At 51.8% G+C, this 17458-nt stretch overlaps 1 protein-coding gene across 1 annotated transcript; it reads right to left on the bottom strand.

The window, feature by feature from the left end:
• Positions 1-11044: 11044 nt before the first annotated feature.
• Positions 11045-17073, bottom strand: IRF1 (interferon regulatory factor 1). Its single transcript, XM_072348304.1, has 10 exons — positions 16954-17073; positions 15863-15954; positions 14889-14988; positions 14536-14712; positions 14246-14295; positions 13984-14119; positions 13682-13807; positions 13196-13227; positions 12439-12574; positions 11045-12020 (listed from the first exon to the last, which is right to left on the bottom strand). The coding sequence occupies exons 2-10, from the start codon at positions 15947-15949 to the stop codon at positions 11923-11925; spliced, it is 942 nt and encodes a 313-aa protein (XP_072204405.1). The 5' UTR covers positions 15950-15954; positions 16954-17073; the 3' UTR covers positions 11045-11922.
• Positions 17074-17458: the final 385 nt, after the last annotated feature.

Here is a 17458-nt window from a genome sequence, read left to right as displayed (position 1 = left end):
GGGGATCTCGGCAACCTGAGCTGGATTTCAGATTCCAGCCCTCAAAATGTGCCAAGCATGAGCCTTCAGCGAGAACTTCGTTCACCCAACCCATGCTGGACGAACTCATCCCAGTCCAGCCCCTCTCTGCAGAAGGAGTTCTGCCTTCATGGAAGCACCCGGTGCATTAGAATTCGGTTTTGGATTGCACTTGCAGTGACAACAGCTGTGACAGTCCTGCTGCCTGGCTGAGCAGTGGGGGGCTCTGCATTGGGGGATGGGGCCCCAGCCAGGGCCTTGGGACCTGGCGGTGTTTCTATGCTGCTAGCTGGGGGATGAGGACATCAGGAACAGGACACATCTAGGAACAAGAGCAGGTGCTGCCTCACTTACCCTGGGGCTTTAAAGGCCAGGCTCACCCCAGCAAGACACTGGGTCCTCATTTAGCTGCCCAGCTCCTTATAAAGTCAGATTTGTCATCTCAAAATAGAGTTTTCTGTAGAACAGAGAATATTTAGAAGGGGTTTGTTAAGTAATATCTGCTGCTGTACTGAAAACTCAATTCAAAGTGTTAAAAACTTTAAAGAAAAAAAAGAGGTTTGGATAAAAATAAAAGGTCTTTGGAGAGGTGTCCTTGGCAGGATCCTTTTCTCCCCTGCACATCCAGCAGATTTGTTCATGTTTGCCATTATACTTAAGCCGAACACCAAACCAGAGCACAGCAAAGGGCAGCTTTCGAGAGATAAACCTGGAGGAGATAATATTTGGCACTGCAGAAAATGCACCTCGGGAATTTTCGGTTCTTCTTCTCTGTAACATGACAAGGGCCCTTATAAAAAGTGTCACAGCTCAGGAGCTAAAACAGAAAAAGAAGAAAAAAAAAGAAAAAAAAGAAAGCAGCAGCTTTGTGGCTTTGGATGCATTCAGTGCGTGTTTGTGGTCGGCGTTTCCCAGGCTGCTCGGGGGTGAGCACCAGGTCGGCCCTCGCCCTGCGCCTTGCAGGAGCTGTTTCTGTATGAGTGATAGCAGGCAGTGAACTGCAGCTCTGAGGCTGAAGGCTCCATCCTGAGGAGGGGTTTGGGATGGGGATGCAGCTCCCAGCCGCCCCACTGCTTCTGTGTTCAGTGAGGTGGGAGTGGGCGCTAACCCCGGGTCTGGGGATAGAAATAGGTTTTTCCTCCTCAAATGGCAAGGTTTGGCTTCACCCATGTTAAATTCATTGCCACACTGTGAGATGGGGCACGGATGGGTGAGTGTACAAATGAGGAGCTGCTACAGAGCGGCCTCAGTGCACAACATGGGGCAATGTAAGTCACTGAGTGCTGCCATAGGAAGAGATGGGAGGCTCTGGTTTGGCAGTTACCATAGCAATTAACCCAAGCCCAAGGTTCCCCTGGGTACAGCCTTGGTGGTGCCTGCATGCTTGCTGCAGATGGGTTGTTGTGCTGGTGTGTACTTGTGTGCTTGGTCTGTGTGTAAATACAAGAAGGCAGGTACACAAACACTGCCCTGCACTCAACCTGGCTGCTGTAAAACAAACCCACAGCACGTCATTAGAGGGAGGCAGTCCAGGAGTTCCAACCCTGACACACACGGGTGTGCCTGCTGCCAGCCTGCTGCACCCACGTGTTTTGCTTCCACTGAGCTCCACATACATCCACTGCATGAACAGTAGCCCTAAAACCCAACACAAGGGACAGATCTTTTGGTTTTCTGTATTTTCCCCCCTGGGTAGGAAGCAGGTTGGGTCTGCCAGCAGAACAGACCACAGCAGATGGGCTGCTTTCCTCCTTCACTTCTTTTCATGAAGATGATACCTTACACGTGAGGTGCCACCTCAATCAATCACTGCACAGTGCCTTTCCTTGTCCCCTCCATGCCCTCAGCAGTCAGACATCTGACTCTGATTGCTCTCTTTCCCACTTGATATAAGGAGTATTGTGCTTGAAGGGAAGTACATGGAGGTGAAACCCTCTGAGAAACATCACAGCCACTTCTCTTTTCCCATCAGCAGATAGTGCTTCAGTTCCCATTTCCTACCATTGACTTGCATTGGCTTTGGGCCCTGTTCACTGTCTGCTTGCTAAGGATTTCTGAGCCTCGGACCATGACCTAATTTCACTATTTAAAATCAGATCTTCAATATTCCTATTGTGTTTTGTTTTTGAATGGGCATTTGTGCAAAATAGTTCCATTTTCTCTGCCTGCAAGCAGCACAAGATAGAGCGAGGTGCTCACACCGTGGTACCAGCAGAGCCCTGGGAACATGGGAAGCATGCAAACAATCCCTGTACCCCCCATCTGGAGCCCTCTGCCCACCTTCCTCTGATCAAAACCCCATGCTCTCCCTCCAGCCCTTCATCTTCAAGAAAAACACAACAAACACCGGTGTGTATTTCAGACGCCCTGCAAGAGCTGAGAGTTGCAGACCACCAGAATCCTCCTCAGTTCAGAACCAGCTGCTCAGATGGTCACATCAGTGCCCTCTCTCACCATCGCCGCCCCGCTGCCGTCCTGCTGCTGCTGCCCCAGACCCTGCAACCTTTGCAGCAATTATTTTTGGTCCCACGGAAAAGGAAATAGGAAGTAGAACTGCTCTGATGCGCTTTTGCACGCCCCGGGGCTCTCCCGTGCTCAGACAGCACTGCTCGCCCTGCAGAGCACTTTTGTTGCCGTTTATGCACTCTGGGATGTTGCAATCAGACCAAAAGGGCAGAGCAGTTACCTGAGGGTGGAAGTGGCTGAGGAAACAGAGCAGTCCCGGCAGTGGGGATGCACTGCTGCAGTCAGAGTGGGACACAGCCTGAGGGATGAGCACGGTTGGGCTCCAGCGCTTGGTCTGCAACTGTCCTGCTGTTCTGGAGCTTCTGATGCCTGGCTAAGAAATGTATCTAAGGAATTTTGTGTGTTCTTGTTTGAACCGCACTCATTCTTGGCCTTAATCACACCTTCCCTTCCATCAAACAGATTCTGGGTTTGGCTCTGCTTGCTGCCACACAGTGGTGCTGAGGACTGTCACTACTCAGTGTTAACGGAGGGTCTGAGCAGCTCTGGGGGGTGCTCAAAAAGGACATGGACCAGCACTGAGTTGTGCCTGCACCAGACACAAGGCAAAATGGAGTTCCTGCTCCCCATTATTTCCTTATGCCTTCATATATAGAGGCCAATGGTCTGGAGGCCAACAAGTTCAGAGGCTCTGCACACCTCCTTCCAGCTCTGCTCACCATCCTCACCTCCTGTTTTCTTCATCAACAACTGAGGAGTGGTCTGGTGTAATTGTTCTAGAAACAACACACATTCCAAGGCACTTCCCACACAGCATAGAAGCAGAGGGACTCTTTTTACTTTGGTTTTCTGCATCTAGATTGTTCCACTGAGAACAATGTTCTTGAGAAATTAAAGCCACTTGTGTGCATGGCTGCAGCACTAATGAAACACAAATGTGGGCAGAGGTTCTGGGAGCTTTGCTCTTGGTGGCTTTGCCTCAGATAGCAAATTTAAGCCTCTAACATGAAATAATTTGGCAGAAAAGCCACACAGAGACCGATGGTGAGTCAGCTCTGCTGCTGAAGGCGTGTAGAGGGCACCAGCTGGAAGCTCTGCAGTGTGTGCAGAACATGAGAGCTGTGCTGGCAGAGCTGTGAGTTTGGGGGAGCAGGAGGAGCTGCCACCTGACTGAAGCACCAGCAAAACTTTACAAGAATTCAGCTCAGCTGAAGGGATGCTGGGGGGAGATAGCTGCTGATAACGGAGATGGGAAACAGGTGGTAAATCAGTGCCTAACAAGGGGAGAGCAAAGAGCTGCTTCAGTTGTGGTTATCTGCTCTGTGTTGGAGGAATGGAGCAGAGCTGCATGAAGGTTGGTTATCTCTCTTTTGCTGGCTGTGGGCTTGGTGGGATGATGGGAGAATGCCTGGAAGGTAATGGCAAAAATGAATTCTTGGCCTGTCTGACCTATGGGGCTGTGAGTGATGGAGATCAGGCAATGGAGGTGGGATGCAGAGTGGGAGGGAAGGAGGAAGACTGGTTAGCCTGCATCCTCAGCATGGCCTTATGCCCTCAGGGAGCACCTCTTCTTGCAGTAAGCATGAGACAGAGGGCAGCAGCAAGGTGTGCTCTGGAAATGCTCTGCTGGAATGTGGTTTGGGCCAGGGGGACGTTTGCAGTGTGAGCATTTCCACTGCTCCCTCCCTGAGCACTGCCGGCTGTTGTCAGCTGCAGAATCACAAACAGCCACAAAGGACGCGCCCTGATTTATGCATCAAATACCAGGAAAGGCTTAAATTCTGTTTGTCACTCAGCAGATGGTGACGGTTGCCCCAGTATGTGAAATATTTCATGCCTGACACCTCAATTCAGGAAACAGTGGTTTGCTCAGCAGAGGCGCAGGAGGCAGTGAGCTGTTATCGAGGGTAACACTGCCCTTTGCTTCTTTTTCTCCACTGACAGAGTTTGTTTTCTAGAGCAGTGTTGTGCCTGGGGGTACGATCCCAAACCATGCTTTTCTGGGGGGTGTTTAGTACCATAGTGAGTTCGTTTTCCTGGCTGCTGCCTGCAGCCCTCACTTGCTGGGTTCCTGTTCCCTGGGCACCTTGTGCCTGAGGTTTGCTGAACCACAGAGAGCTCATTGCAAAACTGAGCTGTGGTTCTGTAGAGCTGGAGCAAAGCTCTTACAGAGAAGGCAGCAGTAGGGGGGTGCTGCACCATCCCCTCACCTCCCACCTGTGTCCTGCAAGTCCAGTGCCTCAAAGCAGAAACAAGGAAGGGAAGGTGGGCATCTTCCTCCTTGTTCTCACCTGGAGCACCTTCCTGCCTGTCTTTACACAGGTCATGCTGTGACTAAAGCTTCCTCTTGTGCAGACAGAGGATGTGCTGCTCTCCACCTTGGAGGTACTTCCTGGTTTCCCAGAGGGTTGGCATCACCATCTGGAGGTGGTTCTGTAGCTGCAGAGGTGCAGGGCTTTGCTCCACAGTGCACAGACCTTTGTGCTGGGCTCTCTGCACCCCTGCAGGTGCCCCAGATCCCAACATTACCTCATCAGGGTGAAGGAACAGCCACCAGAAGTGGAGCACACCCCACAGACACAGCAGCCCCTGCCCACAGGGTGGAACTTGGAAGTCCCTGTGATGTCTTGTCTGGGATCAGCAGTGTGGAAATGGGTTGTACCAGCTCTGATTGGACTTTTTGTTCATACTTACCCCTTAAACTCAGAGATGTGTGTGTTCTGAGTGAAACGCTGGGATTCTGTGTGCTCTGAAGGCAAGGGGTAGGAGATGTGGGAAGGCGTGCAGCTATTTCCTGCAGCTGCACCTCATGCAAGCAGGGTGTGGGTTCAAAATGCTCTTGTTCATGGAAAGCAACAAAAAAACCTCCAGAGCACTGAGCTTGCACCTCTGAAATACAGAAATCCTTGATTTGGGTTGGAATGCAAGTTGCAGTGCAGTGTATTTCTGTGGTATGGTGTCCATGCACCAGCTTAGAGCCCTGGAGCTGCACCCTGCTCCCCATCCCAGGTGGGACCACAGCTGGCCCGCAGAGCCCTCCCCAGCAGAGGGAGGCTGCCTTGAGAGGCCCAAGCCTTTTAAAATCAGGGGAAAATTTAATGTAACCAGCAGCTACAAAAGGACCATTTCAGTAATAAATGGAGCTTTAATTAAGGCTACCACAGAGCTGACAGCTGCTCAGTCACAAGATGTAACTTAAAAATAGGTCCAAGAACATAACTACTCCTCACTGTGGGTTTGTTTAAAAAACAAAAACAACCTCTACCCTTGTCTGCTGCTTGCTCTCACCTCTCTGCCCTGTGGAGCAGAAGCTGCTCTGTGTGATGAGTGCACAGCAGCAGGGAGCAGTGTGGTCCTCATACAGCTGCTGCAGCCCTACGGCTCAGGCAGTGCTTTGCAGGCAGCACCCGTGGAGCTTTGCTGTGGCTCAGGTGCTGTTGTTTGCTGGGGTGAGTGTGATGGATGTAGTGCATTAGCAGATAGGAAGATGGTGCAGTCCACATGCTGCTCTCTGCATCCTTTGGCAGCAAAGGTGGAGAAAACAAAGTGCTACCTGCCTGGACTTGGCTCCCCAGTTCATTTCCTCTTTCTGAAGATGTCTGGAAGACCTTTCCAGCATTCAGGTCATTGCAGAATAAGTCCCATAAAACATATCCTTGCAGTGCAGGTATGAGACCTGGGCATGTTCCGTGTTGTGCCTGTGGTTAGCCTGGGTCTTGTTACATAATAGCATAGCTTGCTCCTATCTGCTGTGTGTCATGCTTGTGCTGGGCTTGCTTTGAACCAGGGCCAGCATCTTTATGCTGCACTTCATTCCATGTGCAGTCACTGCTGAACCACCACTGATCTGCAGGGAGCAATGCCTTCCTCTGCTTTTGGTTGCCCAGAGACAATTGCCATTCTGCTCCTGGCAGGGACCTGCCCAACCACTCCCTTAACCTTCACTACTTTTAACTGCTGCCCCACCTGCTTTAGCACAGGTTCCCAAGCAGGCAGCAGGCAGCAGGCAGTCATCCCTTGGCTGAGCTCAGTGAAATGCAGCTGGCTGTGTTCTGGAGGTGGTTCCCCAGCAGCAGAGCCACATCTCTGCTCACTGCAGTGTTGGGTGGGGTGGCAGCACACAGCGCCGTGGTTTTGTGCTGTGAAACAGCAATAGGCAAGAGCTGTACCTGAGGTGTGACATTTCCTACTCTGAAATAGGGCTGTTGCTTCTCCTGCCCTCCTGCTGTAGCCGAGCGCTGCTCTGTACAACCATCAGCACAGCCCTTGGGTGTTCCTTCTGTGCAACTGGAACACGTGTGCTGTGTGGTCCCTGAGAGCATCCCCACAGCCCACCCCTGGCACTGGGCAGCTGCAGTCCTGGCAGTGGGAGCTATGCCTGTTTGTCTCCTTGTGGCAGAATTTTCCTCTATTCCTGGAAATCTCCTGACAAACCAACACCTACTCCATCCATGCATGTCCCTGTGCTTACCTCTGACTTCATCCAGCCTGCCCAGCCCACAGAAAGGAAGGTTAGCAGACCTGTATCCATGTAGTGCAGCTCATGCTGAGTGCAGGGTAAGGAGAGCAGTAGCCACCACTTGCCCACCACCTGGCCATGCTGTTACCCACCCCATGGCTGCAGTGCTTGTTGCTTACTCATCCTCCTGCCTTGTTTCCATGTTGTGGCACTGATTTCCACCTTGCTAAGCAGGGCAGTTAGTGGAATGAGTGTATAATTGCCTCACCTGGCAGTTCAGAATCCCTAATGCCGTGGTTTCACACCTCCATTCATACCCAGTCCGTGAACTGATGCACCCACCAGCAGTGGGACTAGTGCCTCTGTGCTCAGAGCATGGAGAAAGCTTGTGGGCTTTGGTGCATGGTGTAGGATGGGGGCTTCAGGTTTGTAGGTATTTTCTCCCTTCTTAGGGAAGATTTTCATCAGTCCAAGATCTGATGCAGACGTTCCTGTAGGTGTTTCAGCCAAGAAGAAGCCGGCCCCATGCTGTGCAGTGGGACAGGACCCTTTCCCCAGCCCTGTGCACAGTGGGGCAGCAGAGGGCTTCACTGGTGGCAGTCAGGAGATGCTCAGCAATGAGCCACTCCATTTGTGCCATGGTGGCAGTGTGGGGCTCTGTGCTGTGTGTACAGATGTGGAGGAACCTCAGGAACCAGCAGAAGATGATGGTCCAGTGCAGCCAGAATGATGCATGCAGACCTGCACACCTGGCTGCTAAATCAGCAGCCATTTGGCTTTGTAATACTAACAAGCGTTTACTATTAATTCCAGTTATAAACTCATACCTTTGGTCTGAAGTATGGCTGCCCTTTATAGGTGTGATATCATAAACCACGTGGTTGACTGGAAATGTGCCTAATTATCAGAGCCGATCTGCATGGCAAACAAAGCTGGGGCAGTAATTGCAGGCTGTACTGCCTGAGGGGCAAAGCTCACTGTGGTGTCTCTGCTGTGGGCACTGAGAGCAGAAGGTTTCTGGGCACAGCACGGCTCTGCATCACTCTGAGGGTGCTGCTGATGGGGAGCTGAGTGCTCAGAATGGTGCTGAGCAAAACGCATTAATGGTGGAAGGGCATTTTAATGATGCATTTGGGCACAGGTCCATGAAAAGCAGCAATGCTTTATTTGTAGGTGAAGGGTTTTCTCTGATGGGGGGGGGGGGGGGGGGGAGGGGATGCTGCAATGAACAAGTGCATGGAATTATTGCTCCTGCAGCACTGAAGGTCAGTTGGCAGCAGCAGAGGTATCCTGTGCTCTGGAAGCAGGATAGTGTGGCAGTAAACCTGTGGGAGCTGCTGCTGTGGGACTGTCTCTGTGACAGTATGTTTGGTCCTTAATGCTCTAAAATTAAGATGAGTTTTGCCCTTGTTTCAAAATCAGCTTTACATTTGCATGTTAGCTGCCAACAGAGCTGGCTTGGGTGCGGTGCAAACAACAGCAGCCAGCAAGTGCCAGCTCTGCTCATCTCCCAAATGAGTGCCAGCTGTGCCATGGCTCTGCTTTTTTTCCCACCATGGAGAGGTGATCTCTGCTTATTTGCCAAACAGTGGCACAAGCCATATTTCTTTCTCATGGTCACTCCAGGTTCAGAGCACAGGACTGAGCTGTGTGCCTTGTGAGCTGTGGAAGGAGCACTGTGCTGTGCTGCTTTGTTGGGTTCCTGCACCAACCTGTGCTGGTTGTGTGAATGCATTCCCAGCTGAACATTGCTGAGTGCATGCTGAAGGTGTAAACCAGACCCAGGAGCACCAGCTGAAGCTTACCAAGCATCTGAAAAGCTCATTTAGGACAGACAAGTTGAAAATAATCCAATGTCAAGGATTTAAAATGATTTCAATAGAATGCTCTGTGCAGGATTACCTTCACAAGATCGTGTTCCTCCAGGTATGGGCAGCCTATGCTGCTCCTTAGCTTGCATCTGGAGTCCTTTCTGCACAGCCCACTGCCCCAAGTGGCAGCAGCCCAGCTTCTGCACCCCACCACACTCCTGCTCTGGGCACTCCTCTGTGTTCTTCCTATCCCAATGGGCCTAAAGCATCACAAGCAACAACCAAAACAAACAAACAACTTTAAACTTGGCAGCTTGTCACCCAAATGCCTGCACTGATAAAGTCCACTTCATCACGGGGCTTCGCTCAGTCAGAAGCACTTGGTTGGCAAAACAACTGCTGGCAGGCACCTCCATGGTCTGATAAGGAGCACTAGTATGAATGGCTCTGGGCTGGGGGGAATGGCTGTGCTCCCTCTGGCCTAAGATCTTGGTGGGCCCTCTAATCTGTGCTGTGTTGGGTGCTGTTCTCTTGTCTGTGTTGGATGCTGTTCTCTTGTCAGAGCATCGCTGTGAAAAACCCGTAACACATCAATGGGCAAATGAATCCACGTGTTATTTTGGGCGCTGTTTGCATCACAGAAAGTTTCCCTTCTCCCTCCCCAGAGCGTAACAGCGTTGCAGTTGCTCCTAAGCAAACCCCATTTCCTCTGGTTGTGTTGATGAGCACAGAATGGTTTTGCTCTCTGGGTGTGAGAAAAGGGGCTCCGACCCAGAACAACCACTGTGCTGCATGGCACAGGGAGATGAGGCACAGAGCCTGACAGGGTGCAAGATGACAGCCCTGTGTTGTGCCAGGGGAGAGTCAGGTTGGACACTGATAGCAATTGCTCCTTAGAGAGGGTGGTCAGCCCTGGCACAGCTGCCCAGGGAGTGGGGAGTTACCATCCTTGCTGGTGCTGCAGAACATGCAGATGTGTCACTGAGGGATGTGGTCATGGTGGGCTGGGCGGGGGTTGGGCTTGGGGATCTGAGAGGTCTCTTCCAATCTGAGCGATTCAAGGATTGCAGGGGTGACATCTCAGTCCATAGGTGCTGGCTCTGAGAACTGCCACCACCAGCTTCCTATGGCTCCAGATTCCCCTGTGAGCCCCACGTATTGCTGTCTGTGTGGGATCCTTGGAGCAGCAGAGCCTGTGACAAAGGCAGTCGGAAATGTGTGCCTTGTTCCAGCAGTCTGGGTTGGGTCTTCCTCTCCTGGCGCCTGGTATTCCCCTCGGTCTGCCTTCCCTCCCTCGTGCTCAAAGTTATCCCCAAAGGTTATTGTTGCACAGCTCTGAAACAAGATCTAAACAGACTGAAGCAGGGAGCTGCTCGCTGTGCACTTCCCAGGCCTGGTGAGCTGCCTGGGAATAAAGCCCAACCCCCACTGCTTCCCTTGGGCACCTGCCAGTTGTCCAGATGGTTTTTTTGGTGCTTTCTTCCCTTCGGGTGTGAGTCGGGCTGTGTGCTGAAGGCTGTTGGTAGAGAGCTTCAGTGGGAGCTGTAGCCAATAGAGCTTACGTTAAAGGCAGCAAGAGCAGCCCATTTTCATGCTGGGTGACCCCAACAGTAAGGGATGCATGCTGCTCTGTAGATAGGGTGATGGATAGGGATGTTTGTGGTACTTTGTCATTTCCAGTGGCCTGTCCTACCTTGGCCCAAAGGCAGTGAAGCCCTGTGCATCCCAAGCAGTTCTCCAGTTCCTGTTTCCTTCTGGTATCAGGGAGGCTCAGATAGAGCAGGGCAGCACTGCTCACTGCAGGGCTTTCTGTGCAGCAGCAGATTCCCATGCTAGCAGCTGGGTACACATTGCATCAGCCAGCCTAGGCAATGCTCTGACATGTCATAACTTTCAAGCCTGAAAGTCTAGCAAATGACAAAATACACAGTGAAAAAGTAAGCTCTCTTTTCCTTTTCCTTCCAGACTGTCTGTGCTTTCATTCTGGACAGTACTAACTCAGCTTAAGCTTCCATAGCAAGGGAGCTGCCAGCTGGCAGATGCTCCTGGCTCATGTATCTGATGACAGCAGGGGCACACCGACCCCATGTGTGCACCTGGGCCATGCAGGGCTCCTCCTTTCAGTGCACTGGGATGAGGAGAGAAACATGTGCTCTTAGATTCCCTGGGTTTCCATGACTCATGTGAATAACCCCCCTTGCTGTCTATGCCCAGCACATCTGTTTGGGTGTTTTCAGGGAGTCTGGAATGCATTCTCTCTGAGCTCTCCAATGAGGAAAAGTAAACATGTCGTATATAAAACACTTTTATTACAACAAATATACAACACTTTATATACAAAAATAAAATGTACAAGAAAATAAGTCTATGGCATCTTAGTGATTTCTTTTCTATGAGTTATGCATGGACTAGAACCTCCTCCATCCTGCTTCTATGTGTCCTTGCCCAGGGTGGCTGCAGCTCACTGGGTGTAGAAGTGCAGGATTTCCAGGCAGGAGGAGTTCTAGAACAGAGCTCTGAAAGGCAATGCATAAATAGAAGTTCTGCCCTGGTCAGTGCAAAATTATATCATGCAGCAGCTCTTTGACTGTTCACTGGGAATGGACATGGTGTGCCTACGAGCAGATAACAGCCTATGAGTGGATCTGGGTAAGCGTGCTAAATGGAAGCAAAGCCTAAACTGAATTTTCACATTTTATTGGTCAGAACTATTTACATGAGTTGAAAAGATCTAATCTGAACTTGAACTATGTGCTGGAGCAAATCGAAGAAGAGAGAGGGCCAATTAGTGCAGTTTCTCTGACTAAGTGTAATGACTGTCATTAAACCCATCACGTCAGCAGTGTTGCACAAGTGAGCAGCAACCAACAGAGACCCATCACACTTTCTCCTAAGCACCCCATGAATAAAGTGCTGGGTGCTGGGGATGCAGGACCTCCTGGCCTGCAGCATGAGCATCACCTCAAGAGCACAGCATTCGTGCCCTGTGTGTGAGATGGGCTCCTCTGCTTCTCATGGAGATTTTCTTGCTTTTTTTAGGCCTAAAAGTAAAACGGAATAAGACGGCTTCTTTCCTCTTCCAGTCAGTAACAAGCAACTTCTGCCATTCCCTTCAGGTCTCTAAGAGTCTCTACAGAAATGCAGTTCACAGGCTGGGAAGCCAATGGTTTACAGGCTGCAGGAGATGGCATGCATGGGTCTGACGGTGTCCAGCCAGGAGAAGTCCAGGCTGCTCTTCTGGTCCAGAATGTGGAAATCCAACTCCCCTGCACAGAGGGACACAGAAATGAGCACAGAACTCGGGGCAGTGAGAGCATGAGAACCAATGGATGGCAATGTATCAGCAAAGGAAACCACCCCCAGAGGTGAGCAAATACCTTTGATTTGCATTTTGCTGCAATACTCCACACTCCCTAATTAAGCTCTCCAATTTAAGCTATCACTAGTAGAAAATATTGTTATGTCGCTAGGAAAACTGAAGCACAGATCTATATTGTACTTCTACTGGAGGCTCTTTTTTATCTCAACAAATTCCTTATGGACTCCCAACAGGTTAATTAGAGGAATTCACAGTTTCCCGTGTCACGAGATTCCTATTTCTCCCTCCCAGTTCAAGAAGTGTCTCTAATGAAAGCCCTCTCCTGTGCCTCCCACCCGGACCATAATGGCAGTAAGGCTTTGTACCCGAAGACTTGTCCATCTCTCCATCCTGCTCCTTGTAGCCAAATGCGCTGCACATGTTCTGCGTGCCCGGCTCGTTGGTGAAGAAGCCCTTCCCCTCGACGCTGGTTGTGTGCCAGTCCTGGGTGGGTTCAAGCATCTGTAAGGCAGGAAGAAGATGGTAAAAAGTCTGAGAGTGACAGGGGTAGGGGAAATATGGGTCCTCACACACTAAGTAAATCCTCATCTACCTTTAAGAGCTCATGGGGGGGGGGGGAAACAGCAAAAGAAAAAGGGTTTTGCTTAAATAATGATAGTGATATAAAACACACTTTACTCCTTATTTAATGGAAGTTAATGCAAAGCAAGGAGGGTGGGAGCACCTTCTATCAAGGAACCCCATCTCCTTATCAGTGGGATGAGTGCCCCATGTCTGGAAACAGAGATTAAAAGCCAAACACGAGGCAGAGGGCAAAATAAGTAAGTCTTTCTCGAGAACTCGAAGGCCTCATGGGCTCCGATACAGCAAACTTTGCTTCTAGCAGAACTCAACGGCTTTCACTGACTTCTATGTACGGCATCTCAAGTTCGTGCTTGCAGAATCACTTTTTTTTTTATATATTTCATTTTTTTCAGGCTTCCTCATAAGGGTTTTGGATTACAGGAAGTACGTGTTCAGCTCACATAGGGTTATCTATGGGTTAGGAAGCCACTGCTCTTCCTTCCTTGGTTCAAACAGCAACTTTGGGCAATTTCAATTGAAAAGAAGGGCTGTTTTTACCTTTATGATGTTTGACTTCATTTCATCCTCATCTTCATCCACAATTGTTTTGTAATCACAGAAAAAAGAAAAAGATCCAGATGTCAGTTTTCCTCACAAGGCAGCCACCATCCTTTTGCTTCCACACCAGTGCTTCACATCCCTGCCTCACACCAGAAGCACGTTGAGGTTTCCCACCCCAGCCCTTGCTCACATGGGAGCTCTTCTCTGCAGGTGGTGGGGCCAGGACCCCACTGTGCCCCCACATGTGCTACCGAGGAGGTGCTCGCTGCTTGAGGTCCAGAAGCAGCTCCACAGCCCAAACTCTAATAGCCCACCCCAGCTCTTCTCTACCCTGGCTGTGAGGTAGCTCTAGAAACCCAAATCCATTTGATAGAAGCTGCTTTTCCTACAGACCAACTCCAGCTTCTCTTAGCACTGTGGCACCCTTGCCTCCGGCACCAGGAGAGCACTGAGAAAGTGAGGTGGGAAGGAAGCAACACCAACCTTCTGAGGACGACCCCAGAGGGGACACCTGGAGCTGGTAGATGTCGTTGGTGCTGTCAGCCATGGCAATTTCCATCGGCATCCTCCAGTCGTTCAGGGAGCCGCTCACCTCACAGGACGAGAGGTCTGGGGGATGCATGGGGAAGGATGCTCAGAGCAGGTCCCACCACAGAACCCCCCCCACCTCTTCCTCCTCCTCCTCTTCCCCTGCACAGCCCTCAGGCAGCTCTGTCTCTTGGTGACACCTCTGTGGCTTTAGCACCAGCAGCACTTTTCTCTCTGCTCGGAGCTGAAGCTCTCACCTAAGGTGATGGACGTGTTCTCCACCTCCACTTCCTGCCCCGTGTAGTCGTGAGCGGTGTAGCTGCTGTGGTCATCAGGCAGAGGAGTGCTGGTTAGTCGTTCTGCTGACTCCTCCGTCCTCATATCCTCATACAGCTACAAAAATAAGAACAAAGCATGATAGGTTGTCTAAGAACTCACAAGTTCCCATACGAAAGAAATTAAGCTTGAAAACCACCAAAAAAACCTCCAGCTCCTTCAGCTGCCTCTGCAGATGCATACCTTTCTCTTGCTCTTGTTTCTTGCTTCCCTTGAAGACTTTGACTTCCTTTCTGTTAAATAGAAATAAGACAAAGGTGAGCACGGCTGCAGGGCTGCTGAGCAGCTCCACCACTGCTGCCAGGCTCACCCCAGGGCACCCCCTGAGCACCTTCATTTGGGACAGAACGGGCTGCTTGTCTAAACCACCACCAATGGCAACGAGCCCAGCAGTCCCAGTGCTGCCTGCAGGTCTGTGGGACGCTGCCTAAGCAGAGTGGGAAATTTAAGCAATGCTTAAGCTGAGGGCTTACCCTTCTTCTGGTCCTTTGTCAAGGGGGGGAGCATCCTGTACACTCGGACAGCGCTGGAGCCTTTGTTGATGCTTTTATCCTTCACTTCTTCAATGTCGGGCAGTGAATTCATGGCACAGCGGAAGTTTGCCTTCCAGGTTTTTGGGTCAGGGTCCTTCTCACCTACTTTATATCTTCCTGTTAAGAAGAGATGGGATCAGTGTTGTGTGATTTCATTGCACTGATAGTTCTTCACCCCACAAAAGTTCTTTCTCCGTTTCCTCTGACATGTAACACCTGAGGTGTAAAGCCAAGACAAAAATGGTGACACTGGTGATATTCACATGACTGGAGGGACTGAAGCCAGCACACACCTGTATGGATGGCCCAGCTTCGGAAGAGGCAGGCGTCCTTCTCCATGTCCCAGCCATGCTTAGCTGCGTGTTTCCATGGGATCTGAAATATCATTTTATCCTGAAATGAAACCAACAGAAATTTGAATTAACAAAAAAGCATCACACGCCAGTTTGTAATGATGGCTTTAATCAAACAATTCCCTCAGCAGCAGCACAGAAACTTTGAAACCCCCTCCTCACATCTTCATTTCTGAACTGCTGTTCCACCTGTTGAGTTTGGGAATGCTACATGCAGTGGTACAACAGCAATGAGCAACAGCCTCAGCTCAAGCCCAGAAGCACTGCAACACATCATACCTCATCTGCTAGTGTAACTGCAAGACATTTCCCATGTACACTTGGATACAGAATCCCTTGAAGGGTTACCAGTAGGATATTGCATGAATCCCACCAAAACCATATCCTAGCTTAAATGACGCCTTGGGATAAATTGGAAGCTTCAGAGACAGAAATCTGACTCAGTAAGCCTGGTGATCCCACTCCTGTGGGACAGCAACAGGGATATGCTTCCCAACACCAACCTGAGATGAACTGAGAGTTTATTTTAGGTCAGAGCTTAAAGATTTCTGTCCTATGGGAGGAGGTGTAGGAGTAGCTGCTGGGCTGGGACAGAAGGTGGCCTGGCTACAGTAAGCACCAAGAGATGAGTTTTCCTGGTTCTCAGTCAAGTTCAAACTGCATTTACTTTATCATTACCCTCTACTGTTGCCTAGAAAAACACTGAAATACTGCATTCTGTACCAACCAGAGCCATCTTTCCTGAAAATGAAGTTCTCTTTTAAAAATAAATTTATATATATATAAATGCTTCTCCATTTTTTTCTTTCCTTTATGATCTTGACTTACGTTTAATGCCAACTAAGAACAAGCGTGGTTAATGATACAGTAATAATAATAATGATGCAGAGATAACAGTAAAAAAGATGGCTCACCTTGTTGATCCAGATCAGCCCCGGTATTTGATTGGAATTAATCTGCATTTCCAACCAGGGTCTCATGCGCATCCTTGAGACAGGCATGTTTCCTGCGGGGGATACACGGGGTCAGATGAAACCTCACCTCTCCTACCCCAACCACCTCGCAGTGCCTCCCCTCTCCCAGCTCTCCCAGCTCTCCCAGTGACCAGAGCCGCGTTTGGAGCCTTTTGCTCCATACCAAAGCAATTTCTGCTCTGGGTCCTGCTCCGTGACGGGGTCCTGCTGAGGAGGGCGGGGGGAGGCAGAAAAGCGGACAGCGGGGACCCCCGTGCCACCCCTCTGTGCGGCCACAGGGCACCTCTCTGCACGGCCGCTCTAAGTTCGCTCCCTGCACCGAGAGGAGCGGTGTGTCCGCCGTACCTCCCCCTGCCCTCCCCAACTCCCCCCCCCCCCCGCCCCGTAGTGGAGCTCGGCGGCCGTCCCTCCCCACCTCCGCTTCGCTCTGCTCCGCTCTGAGCTTCCTGTTTGCGCTGCCCGCGGACAGCCGCTCCCGAACAATGGGGCTGCGGCTTTCCCAAGCAACGAGACAGCGGCCCGCAAAGTTCTCGGAGCCGGTGGAGAGAGCAGACGGCGCCGAGCCGGGCCGGGCCGGGCCGTGTGCGGCCATTCAGGGTGCAACCCCGGAGTCCAGCGCTGGCTCCGGTTGAGCCCCAAAGCCGTAGCGGCGCCCAGACGTCGCCGTCCCCTTACGGCGTGGGGAATGTCCCGTCCCATCCCGTCCCGTCCGCGCTGCGGGCGCGGGGCCGCAGCCCCCGGAGGATGCCCGGTGCGCCCATGAAGGGCGCAGTGGCACCTGAGACAACCCAAAAGTGCCTCAGCATAATTCAGGATGGCGGTACCCTTGCTTGGCGAGCAGAGCCGAGCCGGACCGGACCGAGCCGGACCGGACCGAGCCGGACCGGACCGAGCCGGACCGGACCGAGCCGGACAGGACCGAGCCGGACAGGACCGAGCCGGACAGGACCGAGCCGGACAGGACCGAGCCGAGCCGTGTCCCGTGTGGACGCATGCAGCCAAAGCAGGGGGCGATGAGCGCCGGGACCCACCTTGCCGTGAGATCCTGTGCTGTGTAAGCTGCAACGAGCCGAGCCGAGCCGAGCCGAGCCGAGCCGAGCGTCCGTTCCCGACGGCTGCCGACCCACCTCTGCCGCCCGCGGGTCGCGCCCTCGGGTATAACGCGGCGGCCGGGATTCCCCGCCGCCCGGGCTCAGCAGCGGCTCCACCAATCAGCGCAGCCGCTGGGGGACGGTCGGGCCGCTGATTGGCCGTTGCTTCCGGCATCATTTCGGGGAAATCAGGCTGTTGTAGCACCAGCGGAGCGGGGGGAGCACCGCCCCCGCCCGGCACGGCACGGCAGCGGCACGGCGATGGGACGGACTGCGATGGGACTGTCAGCGATGGGACAGACAGCGATGGGACTGTCAGCGATGGGACAGACAGCGATGGGACTGTCAGCGATGGGACGGACAGCGATGGGACAGACAGCGATGAGACTGTCAGCGATGGGATAACGATGGGACGGACAGCGATGGGACGGACAGCGATGGGACA

This window comes from Excalfactoria chinensis, chromosome 13 (assembly GCF_039878825.1).
Source record: "Excalfactoria chinensis isolate bCotChi1 chromosome 13, bCotChi1.hap2, whole genome shotgun sequence".
NCBI classification, from domain to species: domain Eukaryota; kingdom Metazoa; phylum Chordata; class Aves; order Galliformes; family Phasianidae; genus Excalfactoria; species Excalfactoria chinensis.
The sequence above is the reverse complement of the archived record's forward strand: the minus strand, read 5'-3'. Positions and strand labels throughout refer to the sequence as shown.